Here is a 15000-nt window from a genome sequence, read left to right on the forward strand (position 1 = left end):
TACCTCTACCATGTCACTCCTGAGTCTACGATTTTTTTATGTAAAATAAATTTATATGCTTAGGCGATTTTCGTATGTTTTATCTATGATATTTGGAATCAGTTTTGTGGCTCACCGCTGTACTTTTTTCAACCTGTCAATGTCTTTAATGAGATACGGTGACCATACGGACACAGCATATTCCAAATGTGGACATATTAATGATTTATATAGTTGGTCGATGGCAGATGGACTTTTGAAACCAAAAGATTGTGAGACCAGTTACAGGATTTTATTTGATTTCTCTGAGGCAGGAGTACAGTGCTTACATTATTTGAAACCGTTACTGATAATTACACCAAGATCCTTTTCACTCTACTTGGGAAAACAAAGTAGAGTATAGCATTAATGTAGAACAATATGCCAGTATAGGACAAAATATAATTTTAGGATATAACGTCGGTAGAGGACGAAATGTTACATTAGGATGTAATGTCAAAGGACAAAATGTCACGATGGAATGTAATGACAGTGGAGGACAAAAGATCACGATGGGATGTAATTATAGCGGAGGAAATAATATCACGGTAGGATATAATATCAGTGGAGGACAAAATATAATTTTAGGAAGGGATGCCGGACAGAATGTCAATAAAGGACGGGAGGCCGGTGTGAATCGCGGTGACATAGGGGGACAAAGTGTACAAAAGAGATCAGATGACCGTGAGCGACCAGATGTCCGTGATGGGGAACATGTTAATTTTAATGGGAGAAATGTTAATGAGGCATTGAATGTCAATGAAGGACCAAATAATAATATAGAGTAGGGTGTTAGTAAAAAACAAAATTATAATGTAAGACATGATATTGAAACTCAAAACATGTCAAAAAGAAATAATCACGAGTTTCTTAAAACCATGTACTTTAATGCTCGTAGTATTAGGAACAAATTTCAAGAAATACAGGCGTATGTCAAAAGCGAAAATCTCGATATGATAGGAATAACCGAGACATGGTTAAATGGTAAAGAGTTCGAAGCTGAATTTAATATTGCGGGATTTAAACACTTTCATCAGGATATAAACCACAAGAAAGGTGGGGGTGTTCTGTTGTACGTTAAAAACAATGTCCATGCTTGTGTTTTAGAGAAAGTGAAACAGGATGCATATGATAGTTTGTGGGTTGAGTTAACCCAAAGAAATGAACAAAAAATGAATCTAGGTGTAATATATAGGCCAATGACATTATCATTGGCAGACGAGAAACTTATTTCAAAAACTGTCTAGTTTCTGCAACCGGGATTTATTGATAATGAGTGATTTCAATTTTACTGACATTGATTGGATGACCATTGAAATGAAAAATGAGATTGTTGTTCCATTAGAAATTATTTTCAAGAAATCAATCATATCCGGAGATGTCCCAAGAGAATGGAAGCTAGTTAACGTTACTCCCATATTCAAAAAAGGTGACAAAAAGAAACCTAATAACTATAGGCCTATAAGTTTGACTTCAATCGTAAGAAAAATAATGGAAACTATCATCAGAGATGCTATCGAACATCATTTAGAAAGTAACCGTTTGATAAATGATAGCAGGCATTGTTTCAGACGGAAACGTTCTTGCGTGACTAACATACTCGAATTCTACAACACATTTATCTCGAATTATGACAAAAGAAACATAGATTTAATATATCTAGACTTTGCAAAAGCTTTTAATACCGTCCCCCACGAAAGGCTACTTACTAAATTAGCTTCACACGGAATAAGTGGTAGCCTATTAAGTTGGACTAGTAATTGGTTGAATGGTCGAAAACAGAGAGTTGTTTTAAATGGAAAAACTTCTAGATGGAAAAATGTTACAAGTGGAGTTCCTCAGGGTTCCGTTCTTGGGCCACTTCTATTCATAGTATATATAAATGATATAGACCATGGACTAAAATCTACTGTTTCCAAATTTGTTGATGATACAAAACTGTGCGGAATGGCAAATGATCACTTAAATATATTAGATATTCAAGAAGATTTAGATGAATTACAGCAATGGTCTGAAAAGTGGCTAATGAAATTTAACACAAGTAAATGCAAGGTAATGCACATAGGTGAAAATAACGGTAAGTACGATTACAAGTTATTTGGAAATTCGTTAACAAAAGTGAATAGTGAAAAAAGATCTCAGCATAATTATCAGTAATGATCTCAAATCATCCAAGTAGTGTATTTCAACCTCTGAGAAAGCAAATAAAATTCTAGGACTGATTGCGCGATCTTTTGACATAAAAAATCCATCACTCATTAACAAGCTATATAAATCGTTAGTTCGTCCACATTTGGAATATGCTGTTTCTGTATGGTCACCGAATCTCATTAAAAACATTGACAGACTGGAAAAAGTACAACGGCGAGCCACAAAACTGACTCCAAATATAAAAAATAAGTCATACGAAAATCGACTAAAACATATGAACCTGTTTTCCTAAAAAAGCGTAGACTCAGAGGTGACTTGATATAGGTCTTCAAAATTCTAAAGGGAATTGACAACATCAAAAGTGGCAAAATTTTCACACTGAATGAGAATCATACGAGAAACAATGATCTCAAACTGTCCGGAAATAGATTCAATTTGGAAGTGGGTAGAAACAACTTTGGCAACCGTGTAGTTAATGAATGGAATAAACTTCCTGCAGAGGCAGAGAAATATAGTTCAGTTCGAAGCTTTAAGAATCATTTAGATAAACACCTAAGCAAGATGCTGTAATGATTATAATTTTCTTTATATTATTTGTTTTTGTTTTTTTATCATTTGTCTGTTTCATTCTCATTTATTATTATTTATATGTCAATTTATTCACTCTCACTCACTCCGTTGGACCTCGTGTAGATTCTGGTCCGTCAACAGTAATCCTCTCCATATTCTTCGGTCCTGTGCTGCTTCCATCCAGGTTATTTTATCTATTTCTCTTCTGTCCATCTCCGCATCCACTCTATCTATCCATCTAATTCGAGGTCTCCCTCTGGGTTTTCTTCCAGGCATTCTACTCATCATAACTCGTTTTGGAACTCTATGGTCCTCCATACGCGCCACATGCCCAGCCCATCTCAATTTTGTTCTACCTATAACATCTGTTATATGTCAATTTATTACTATATACTATTTACCTATTTGTTTATTATTTAACTATACCTATGCATTCATTCATATATTCTATTTATTATTTACATTATCATAGTTCTTATTTATTTGTTATTATTATGATTTTTTCACATCCGACCTAGATATGGACCAAAAGGTCTCCGGTCACCATGCTCCGCTTTTTAATCCTTTGGTCGTGTTTGGTGTTATTTTTACATATGCGCATAGATTTACATTTACTTGGGTTAAACTTCATTACCTACTTTTCAAATCTTTGCTGTATTTTATCTAAATCTTCTTGAATATCCAATTCATTCGGGTAATCATGTGATATCCCACACATCTTTGTATTATCAGCAAAATTGGAGTCAACAGACTCCAGTCTGGTCAATATCGGCTATGTATAGTACGAATAGAAGTAGCCCAAAAGCGGAACCCTGAGGAACTCCACTCGCAATATTTTTCCAGCTAGAAGTCTTGCTTTCAGGGTAACTCGCTGTTTACAATTCTTCAAAGAATTACTAACCCGACTTCATAGGTTACCTCTTATTCTATGTGTAGCGAGTTTAGAAAGTAGTCTTTTGTGTGGTACAGTATATCTTTTTCTTTAAAGCGCTTGTATGCATGAACGTACATTCTTCTTGTTCGCTTATGTTGTGCCCAATGATAACCTCCCCATCTTTTTCTTTCTTAGATTTCAACTGAAAGCACGAGAAAGGAATTTGTGGAACGTCTAGTGTATCCTCCATACGACATATCGTTAGGTTTTATTTTGAAGATTCCGGAAATCAAATCTAGAGTCCATGGCTATGCCTAATGATTCTAGAGAAACACCAATATGTGTATTACCGAACGGCAGCATGAAAAATACTATCGACACAGGGGATAAAACACAGTACCATTCGGACACTTCGGTTTCAAAAGGAACAAACATCGATGACTTGTCAACTGCTCAGCGTCCTCAATTGTTCATACAGGTAAAGAAATCTGTGCTTTATAGGACTCGATGACTCGAATACTTTCCATTGAGTCTAGTCCGTAGCATGTATGTAGAGGCAATATGCCTCACGAAAATGAATTTGGCTCATCATCTTTTTTTTAAGTAATAAAATTCATTATTGAATGCTCTTCTTATTGTTGAGACGTTTAGAGAAATTTAAAGGTAGATAAAGAAGATACGGATCTTGGTCCGACCTTATACCTGACCAGTTTTGCTTCCTCAGAGAGAGCTCAGGGTGAAACCGGTAATTCCTATTCACCTTCCTCAATACTCACATATTTTTCTATTATTTCTCCTTGTTTCTTAGTCTAGATGTTTTCTTTATCTGAGTTTATATTATGATAATTTCATTTGTGTTGTCTGTTAGTGTTTGTTTATTGTCTTATGATTTGTTTGAGGAAAGTATGCTGTGGTGCATTAATGTTATGAATACACCTTTGTGTTTTTTGTTGTCTTCCTTAACTATGTTTCTTTCTTAAAGGCGATAATACAAATGAGTACAACACTTAATTAGATTATGTCGTATGAAGTAGAGAAGGTCTCTTGTGTTTTTTCTTGTATTCCTATTACTCAATTCCTTCCAAGGATTCCCTGTTTTTTACTCTTTATCTTCATGATATTGTTCCTGTACCAGAGTGTCAGCCTTAGATATTTCAATAAGAAAGGTCTATTACAAAGAAGTTATAAGTAAAAAGATCAAGAGATAATGAAGAATCTAGTTCTAAAATTCGTGAGATTATATTTTGAATATCATATAATATGAAATATGCTTTAACTTGTTCTGCAATTTTGAGCTAGATGTAATAATAATTTGCTGTTTATTCACTTACTGAAACATGACGCATCATATTCGAATATCCATAAACTAAAAGTTTCTTTTCTTTCAGGTTTGTGGATGTCTGGTAGCATCTCTATCGCAGGTGGGAGTCGCATGCATTTTTACGTTTTCAGGAGTTACAATACCCGAGTTGACATCCAGCAACAACACCGACCTCTTCTTGGATGAGTCATCCACTGCCCTCTTCGGTAAGGCCAAATATTATAGGTATATCAAACATACTTAATATCATAGGTATGATTAATCAAGTTACATTTTTGTACTCTTCGTTGTTCTCATGTAAAAGGTAATTGTTTGTTGTTTACATTTTATAGATGTTGATAAAACATATACTGAATCTGGCCTATTGATAAGACTTGCTAACAAATTACCGAAATATGAAAAGGTAGATATTACTTCCACCACTTTTCGCCACTTAGGCCACTTTTGTCCACAATCATCCAACTTTGTCAAATTTTAGACTCTTAGTTCCTTTTAGTTATAAGCTTTTCACTGATAGTCTTCTTTTCACAATTCACAATATTTTCTGTCTAGGAGAATTAAATTTTAGAAATCTGCTGTATCTTTCTTCAGTTAATTCTTATACAGCGTTCTCCAAAGGAATCCCCTGAGAGCACGTATGTAAGACCCTACGTGAGCTTTGCAATGATGAAGTGGTTTCGTTAGTCCAATGATTTTTAACTTTATATTTAAGATCCTCCCCAAAGGGAGGAAATCGTGAACCAATTAATTTTTTTCCTCATCCACCCTTTCACCAATCTGATTCGTTGTTAAAAGTCTATATATCAGTATTGTTTACTTAAATAATCTCAAGTCTGCATTATCTCACTTAGGGTACAAGGAATGCCATATCAGCAATTCACTCCAGCCTTCGGCCATTTTTTATCAAAGAGGCGGAAAGCGGACTTAAGCAACCCGCTCGATTTTTATGTTGTTTTATTATACACATATTTCATAAACAATTAACCCATAAAATGTAATAACAGTTTTCTACCCCACTTTCTAACTTCTTTTCTACCAGCCTCATACAATTGATTCAAGGCTTCGCTTCATAGGGCAAGGAACAGGAAAAATACATCGGAAATGATATGCACTGTATCCAAAGAATATTCCCATGGAATTGATTACCTTTATTTCATGATTAAATAACTTCGAGCAGTAATTAGGTTTACTTTTTTCCTTGTTTGAAAATATTTCTCACTATGATATTAATTTTAATTAATGAATTATCGGAAAATCAAGATAGCAACAGTAATGAATTTCTAAATTAATCAAATTGATACTTACATATGAACATAAGAATGAAGGAGACTGCAAGAGACCATAAGACCTACACTAGGCAGCTCCGCATCCATTACAACCTGTCATCCCCATCCATAAAGTTCTATCGTTTCTTAAAACAGCTGATAGTTTCAGAGCTTACTACATGGTTACTAAGTCTATTCCATTCGTCGACCACCCTATTAGTAAACCAATCCTTGCCTATTTCCTTCTTAAAGCTAAATTTGTCCAGTTTATATCGATTACTGCGAGTCCTGCCCTGTTATTTTAAAATGACCTTGTTTGCATCACCCTTGTTAAAGCCTTTGATCCACTTGAACACCTTTATTAGATCACCCCGCACTCTGCGTCTTTCCAGAGAGTGTAAGTTAAGGTGCCTAAGCCTCTCTTTGTAAGGCAAATTTCTGAGTCCGTGTATCATTTTGGTCATTCTTCTCTGTACTGATTCTAGTGAATTGATGTCCATTCTGTAGGACGGAGACCAAAACTGTACCGCATAGTCAAGGGTGGGTCTAACTATCTCTAGAGTTTAATAATTACCTCTGCACTTCTATTCGTTACCGTCCTAGTAATAAAACCTAATGATCTGTTAGGTTTATTTCTGGCGCTAATGCACTGTTTCCTGATTTTAAGGTCCGGACTCACTAGAACTCCCAAGTGTCTCTCGCACTCAGTTTTCTCTAAAATCGTGTTATCTAAGCTGTATCTATTTTCGGGGTTGTGTAGCCCTACGTTTAACACGCTACACTTAGAGATATTGAAGTTCATTTGCCATTTCACCGACCATATGAAAAATTGGTTAAGATCATCCTGCAGAATCTGGGCGTCGTCTCCTGACCTAATTAGGCGTCCTATTTTAGTGTCGTCCGTAAACAACTTACTAACATCACTATTTATCCCATCGTCTAAGTCGTTTATGTACATAATGAACAACAAGGGACCCAAAACCGAGTCCTGGTAGACCCCACTAGTAACATTGCCCCACCTAGGTTTTACTCCATTTATGGTGACCCGCTGTTTTCTATTACTAATCCAAGTTCTAATCCATTCTAACACTTTTCCTCCTATGCCATGGGCTTTGATTTTATTTAATAGTCTCTGGTATGGCACCTTATTCACAGCAGTCAATTTAACTTCTTCCTTCTTGCTCTAAATATATTTATTTTATTTTCCCTCTGAAACAAAAAATAATCAGTGAACTTTCTGCATAACAAGGTATGTCCCAGGTCAGGTTAGGTTAGGTAGGCTAGATTAAGTTAGGTTTGTTTAGATTAATTGAGGATATTTTATGTTATGTTAGCTTAACTTGGATTGAATTAGGTTAGGTTAAGTTAGGTCAGGTTAAGTTAGGATGTCAACTTGGATTAGGTGAGACTAATTTAAATTAGATTAAGTTCAATACTGTTTCGAACACCACAAAGTGTTTTGAACATGAAAAAATGGCAAGCTCCTAGTCGTGACATATACATTTTAAAAACCTATGAAATAAGTAAAGCGAGTACTTGGTATTGGAAACAATTTCTTTAGAAGACATAGCTCTCTTAGTTGCAAGGTAGAGGAATATAAAACTAATCACCTTCCCTTATATATGTTTGAAATTAAAGTTGGGCTTGGGCATCAATAAACCAGAAATATATTCTTCAGACTTGCTAGTTTTTGAATTGTTTTTTGGCTACAATAATTCACTCTGCAGAATCTGTGGTGACATAACTCTAAATAACGAAACTCAGATGCAAGCATGACCATCTCTACCATTTCGACTGCAGATAAATTTAGTTAGAGAGTTTGATGAGAACATAATTGGTGACACTAATCGCTTACTGAAATCTTAGTTACTGTTGCATCTCTATGTGACATGTGAAGCTTTCCATCTGAATGAGCGCTCTCTCATTCTACCAGTCTGAAGGAGTAATACGCAGATAAGTGCTATAATATTTCAGGATATGATGAAATATTAGTTCTCTAGTAATGTCTTACGTTTTCAGGAAGTCTTACAAGCATGGGCGCTATCTTTGGCTCTCTGCTGACGGGTGCCCTTACTGTATCTGTGGGACAACGCGTCATACTTCTCCTCGTACTTCCCTTCACCCTCCTCTGCTGGTTGGGTATAGCCTTCGCCAACTCCGTCCCTCTCCTCCTAGGGGCCAGATTCCTTCTAGGTTTGACTGTAGGCACGTTGAAGCATACTCCTTACATCTATGTCGTCGAGATTTCGCATGAGATGTACAGAGGAACTCTAAGTGGAATCATCGATGTTACGAGTAGATTAGGTATAGTATTTTCCTATTCTATCGGGTCACTGAGCCTGACATGGCGCCAAATGGCTCTGGTGTTTGGATTCACGACTACTATACCTCCGTTCATTGGTCTCCTTTTCTTTCACGATTCTCCACGATGGTTAGCTAGTAAAGGTTACTTGGAAAAGTCTTCCAAAGCTCTCCAATTTTTCAGAGGTCGTCAGTACAACATCGATAAAGAATTTGAAGATATAACCACTAAAGCCAAGCAATCATTGTATTCCAAAAGCAATGCGTTCTCCCAGATCAAACATCTTGCAGACCCAAGTATTAGAAAGAGATTTGCAATTATTTGCTTAATGATACTACTGAGGTTCTGGGGTGGAAGCAATATTCTCCTCTCCTACACTGCAACTATATTTAATGAGACCAACTCCTGCAATAATCCTTACATTTGTTCTATTTTGGTGGGTGTGGGAAGAACAGTAGGGGTGATTCTATTCTTTCTTTCTAGTGACTACATTGGTCGTCGACCGGGTTTTATTTTTTCTTCACTTGTAAGTTCTGTATCCATGTTTATACTCGGACTCTATTTCTATATTAGTATATACTATGAGGGAGAACTTGTGACTTCATTGTCTTGGCTTCCTTTGGTTTCTGTATTAGTTATTTCTTGCTCTGCTTCCACGGCAACAGCAATTCAATCCTTGATTTCGTGCGAAATCCTGCCACTCTCTTTTCGGCTGATGGGCAATGGGATGATAAGCACTATTTCCTATACTCTTTCGTTTACGGTGGTCGAGTCTTTCCTTCCTTTGAAAAGCGCTTTAGGTCTGTACGGCGTATTCTGGCTCTACAGCTTCTTCTTAGCGTCATCCTCATACATTCCTCTCGCTTTACTTCCGGAAACAAAAGGTAAAACCCTTGAGGAGATCGAAGATACATATAAGAATGTGGAAGACAAAAAATGATCTCGCATTTATAGTCAGTGATAAGACTGAAAAAGGTCATGTAATTTCATTAGTATGTATGTGTTTTGACATATACAAGAAATATTATATGTGCTACCACTGACCCTTGTGGAACTCCGCTGGTCACTGCTTTCCATCCCGACACCTTATTCCTTTACTATTGTCTTCATGTATCATACCTTCAAAAAGAATCTTTCATCCATCCCAAGTCTCTCTCGCACTCAGTTTTTTCTAAAAGCGTGTTATCTAAGCTGTATCTATTTTCGGGGTTGTGTAGCCCTATGTTTAACACTCTACACTTAGATATTGAAGTTCATTTGCCATTTCACCGACCATGTGAACAATTTGTTAAGATCATCCTGCAGAATCTCTGCGTCGTCTCCTGACCTAATTAGGCGTCCTATTTTAGTGTCGTCCGCAAACTTACTAACATCACTATTGACTTCATCGTCGTTTATGTACATAGTGAACAACAAGGGATCCAAAACTGAGCCCTGGGGAACCCATCTAGTAACATTGCCCCACGTGGATTTTACTCAATTTATGGTGACCCGCTGTTTTCTGTCACTAATCCAAGCTCTAATCCATTCTAACACTTTTCCTCCTATGCCATGGGCTTTGATTTTATTTAGTAGTCTCTGATGTTGCACCTTGTCGAACGCTTTGCTAAAGTCAAGGTGAATAATATCGTCATTATCATTGTTATCTGATGCCTTATATACTTTAGTGTAAAAGTATAGAAGATTAGTCACACATGACTTACCCTTGGAGAAACCATTCTGTGTGTCACGAATTAGATTCGGCCTCTCGATGTGTTCTCTGAGTCTATTTACTATCATTGATTCACTAGCCAAATTACCCGCGCGTTGCTGCGGGCAAATGATGATCATTTTGATTTTGATAGAATTTGTGGAGAAAAGCTCCACATATCAATACAATTCAATGGAAAAGGTATCAAAAATAAAATGTTAGGTAAGAAAAAAATCAACTTGAGGAGGGAGACACCCTTTGGAAATAAAATATAGTTATTCAAGTAGCATGGGTGATGGTGAATATATGTGGTTTGGGGGGAGTTCATGAACAAACTGACAGACAGACAGACAGACAGACAGACAGACAGACAGTGGCTACTACTTTATTATAGTAGATACAAATGAAAGATAGTTATCCAAGTACCTTGGGTTACAAGGTTTCAGAATATATATGGTTATGGGGGTCTATCTGAAAAAACCTAGGAGTTCGTGAATAATCCCTAACCTAACCATACCCCACCTAACTTTAACCTATAACCCTAACCAGAATATATATACTTTTGGAAATGAAATATAGTCATTCAAGTACCTGGAGTGATAGGGTATCAGAATACATATGGTTATGGGGGTCTATCTCCAAAACCCTAGGAGTTCGTGAACAAGCAAGCAAACAAACAAGCAGGCAGACATACAAATGAAAGATAGTTATCCAAGTATCTTGGTTTATAAGGTTTCAGAATATATATGGTTATAGGGGTCTATCTGCAAAAACCTAGGAGGAGCTCGTGAATAATCCCTAACCTAACCATACCCCACCTAACTTTAACCCTTAACCCTAACCATTTTTTTAATGAAATATAGTTATCCAAGTACCTGGAGTGATAGGGTATCAGAATATATATGGTTATGGAGGTCTATCTCCAAAACCCTAGTAGGAGTTGGTGAAAATACAGCCAGCCAGACATACAAACAGACAGAGGCTACTACTTTATTATAATGGGAGCGTTTTACTTATAACTGATTGGCCTGTAGTTCCATACAGACGATTTATCTCACTTCTTAAAAGCAGAAACAACGTTTGCCTGCCATTGTCTTCCGATTTATTAAATATTTCAGTTAACTGGTCGCATATTTCAAATTTACACTCCTTAAGTACTCTCGGAAAAAATTTCGTCTGGACCCGTGGATTTTGTAGCTTTAAGTCTTTCAATTTGCTTGACTACTTCTACTTTACTAATGCTGATATTAGTCTACTTTCTTCATCCCCACTGAAAACCGGATCGCAGTCAGGTACTTTATCTAACCTCTCGTTAGTAAACACCGGGAGAAAATATTTGTTAAATGCCTTACTCATTTTTTCCACCGATTCTATCATGACATTTTCATCGTTTTTAATTAGGCCTATTCTTTATTTATTTTTTGTTCTGTAGAGATGAAAGAAAACCTTTGGGTTGGATCTTGCTTGACTGGCAACTTTAATTTCATAGTTACGTTTCGCTGTACGTATATTCTTTTTAACCAGTTTTACCATTTCGTTATATCATGATCTAAGATGTATTTCCCCGTTTTTTATTTTCATGTAAAGTCCTCTTTTCATTACGATCTCATGTTTCAGTCTGTCCATTATCCATTTGGGAGTATTACTATTCTTCCGTATTGACTTCAGGGGGATAAATGTATTTTGTGCATTAATAATTAAATCAGTTAGATTGCTCTGCATTTCATCCAAATCGCTGACCTGGCTGTTGATCCCCCGCCCCCAAATGACCTGACCCAAGGTATGCATATTACCCTCCGTGACCCGACCCCTAGTCATGACCCGACTCATGGTTATGAGCTGACACGTGGTCATGTCCCGACACTGACCGCACCGATGATGTCCAAACCATCCGTATAACATTTCATATTCCATTTCAAATAGGTTTTTATATTGTCTAAGCTGGCTCTCCTGAAGTCTGGTACTTGGAAATTATTCGTACTTTTTGATTATTCCAAAATTATATTAAATCTTATTTCTTGATGATTGCTAGAGCGTAGGCTACCTACTACCTTTACGTTACTCATTAGGTGCTCATTATTAGTTAAAAGTAAGTCCAGAGTATTTTCTCCCCTCGTAGGATTGGTAATCATTTGTTTTAGGAAATTATCCTGCACCACATCTAAGATTTTTTTTCGCTTTTTGATCTCCTACCAAAAATTCCCAGTCATTGTTTCTATAATTAAAATCTCCCATGATCACAACGTTTTTGTACTGGGACGCTCTGCGATTTTCATGAATCAGGGGATCAGTCTGCTCAATGCTGAGGTTAGGAGGTCAATACAGGACGCCAATAATAACTTTCTTATTCTTGACTATATTTTCCACCCAAATAGATTCCGTACTGTTCTTTTCCTTAATCGAATTGTTAATAATACAGTTCATTGTATTTTTAACGAAAAGTGCTACTCTTCTTCCTTTCCTGCTAACCCTGTCCTTATGAAAAAACTTATATCCTTCTATTTCGATTTCCGGAAGGAAATTTTTATCAGTCATGTTGATCCAGGATTCAGTAATAGCTATAATATCAAAATTCTTTACGCATGCTTTCCCTCGCAGCAAATCAATTTTGTTTATTACACTTCTGCTATTTGTATAGTAAATTTTAATTTTATCCTCCCTCCACCTGCTTTGGTGATTCTTTTTAGTCTGTCGCTAAACTGTTTCTATTGTCTAAACTATATTCCAATATTTCCCCATCCCCTACTCCCACGTAATCTACCCCCCCCCCAAAAAAAAAAATGTAACATGCCTATTTTTCGCTCAAGGTATTCAACAAGGAGCCAAAATCTTCTGGTTGACAAGTGCACCCCGTCCCTTGCATATAGATGATTCTTACCGTAAAAGCGATCCCAGTTGTCGACAAATGCCCATCCATTGGCCTTACAATGTTTTGCCAGCCTGCAATTTATTGCAATAGTCCTGGAATGCCACATGCCTCCAACTCTACGCCTCGGAAGGATTCCACATACAACAGAAACACCCCCCTTGTTTCTAATATTATCTAGCGCATCCCGGGACCGCGCAAACAATTCCTCATTTCCTAACTTACCTATGTCATTACCCCCAGCACTCAAGCAAACGACGGGGTCCCTACATTTCCCTACTAAACACTCTTCAATCCTATCTCTAACATCACCTATCCCCGCGCCGGGGAAACACACCTGCTTCCTTTGTTCCCTATCTTTATCACAAAAAGATTTGTCTAAGTACCTCACTTGCCTATCTCCTACAACCAAAATCTTACCTGTGGGCAGGGATCCAGCGTCAACACTTCCCTTCTTCTCTTGAATTTCCAAATGGTTACTTCTTCCTGTAGACCCGCGAGAGCTTGATACGAGTTCCTGCAATCGAGCGGGTCTGGTGATTTTTTTTTCCATCTTTCCGCGTCTTCTTTGTCACCATTATCCATCCAGACGTCAAACTTGGTTTATCCTCCGTATTTTGGGCCTTCGAGCGGAGAACTCGATTCTCCTCTTTAAGGCACTTTACAGCATCCTCCAAGGCTTCAATTCTACTAAGTAGAGAATGTACGTCATCGGCGCTGAACACTCTAACACAACCACTCGCCATATCACTATTTGAAGCAGCTACACAGTTGACCTGACCTGAGTAACGACTACTGCTTAAATTGAAACATGTTCCATCAACACAAATTTAAGATATATATGAAACTCGCTGTCAGGTGAGAAATAGGTTGTTATGAAGATACAAAGCTGAGTCACATTTTAATCAGGCAGAATTTTGTACTTGAATCTCCTGCGTTTGTGGACTCTCTTGGGGTAATCTCGTTTAATGTTCCTGTAGTAGTATGCCATCATATGTTCGTTTCATCTCCTTTGGTAAGGCTCCTCCATGGTCTTGATGTCCTGATGGAACCGCTCGCCTTGTTTGTCACTTACTGCACCTAAGTTTTCAGGATATCTATCAAGATGACTGTATAAGAAATGGAGTTTGACACTCATGTTGCATTCAAAGGTCATGAAAAGCTGCCAAGAGGGTTGTTACAAGGGTTTCATTGTTGTCAGTGCTTTTATTACCGAGAATTTTTTTTATTACTACCACAAATAAAAGCCACACTCCCCTTTTCTTATAATTCATCTTCCTGGTAAAGTCTTGATTACGTACAAGTGCGCGAATCTGTGGTCCATGAAACGCACCTGCGTTGATCTTTTCTAATGACAAAGTAGGAAGATCCGGGACTATGTTTTTGAAGTATTCACCGTCAGAACTTAATGCTCTGACAAACTGTTTCAACACGACCAGTGTGATGTGGAGAGAAGGAAATATGATCTTTTCTCGACTGACGATTAGATCATTGACAATATTTGGCATACCAACTCCCAAAGGCTCACATAAGGGCCACTTTTTCTGGTTCCAATGCTTGTCTCTAACTCGGTTGTCCCACATGCAAAGAAAGCAGAGATACTTTGTAAATCCTCTTTGTTAACCACAGAGGAACCTCACCATTTTGAGGTCCACGCAAATTGTCCAGTTATGCTCGTGGTATTTTAGTTAGTTTAGTAGGTCTATCACAGTTTTAATATCACTATGCTCCTCTCGTAAATACACAGAATGACACACTGGAATAGCTGCATAGATATTGCCATTACGTAGTAGAACATACTTCAGGCTGCGCTTAGAACTATCTAGAAATATCCAATCATTTGGTTTATACAATGGAATCCCTACTTCCTGGAGAAGACCCGAGATGTTATGGCAACAAAGAAACTTATTCTCCTCTTTAAAATAATCCACAAAAAATATTCC

General features: G+C 37.2%; 1 protein-coding gene across 1 annotated transcript in view; it reads left to right on the forward strand.

Moving 5' to 3' along the window:
• Positions 1-3917: 3917 nt before the first annotated feature.
• Positions 3918-15000, forward strand: part of LOC143037354 (uncharacterized) — a 16214-nt gene continuing 5131 nt past the window's right edge. The window contains exons 1-3 of the mRNA XM_076205493.1: positions 3918-4091; positions 5002-5140; positions 8219-8797. Of these exons, the coding sequence (XP_076061608.1) occupies positions 3918-4091; positions 5002-5140; positions 8219-8797 (892 nt within the window). The remainder of the gene's footprint in view (positions 4092-5001; positions 5141-8218; positions 8798-15000) is intronic.

Source organism: Oratosquilla oratoria, chromosome 22 (assembly GCF_046742065.1).
Source record: "Oratosquilla oratoria isolate Oo_2021 chromosome 22, ASM4674206v1, whole genome shotgun sequence".
NCBI classification, from domain to species: Eukaryota; Metazoa; Arthropoda; class Malacostraca; order Stomatopoda; family Squillidae; genus Oratosquilla; species Oratosquilla oratoria.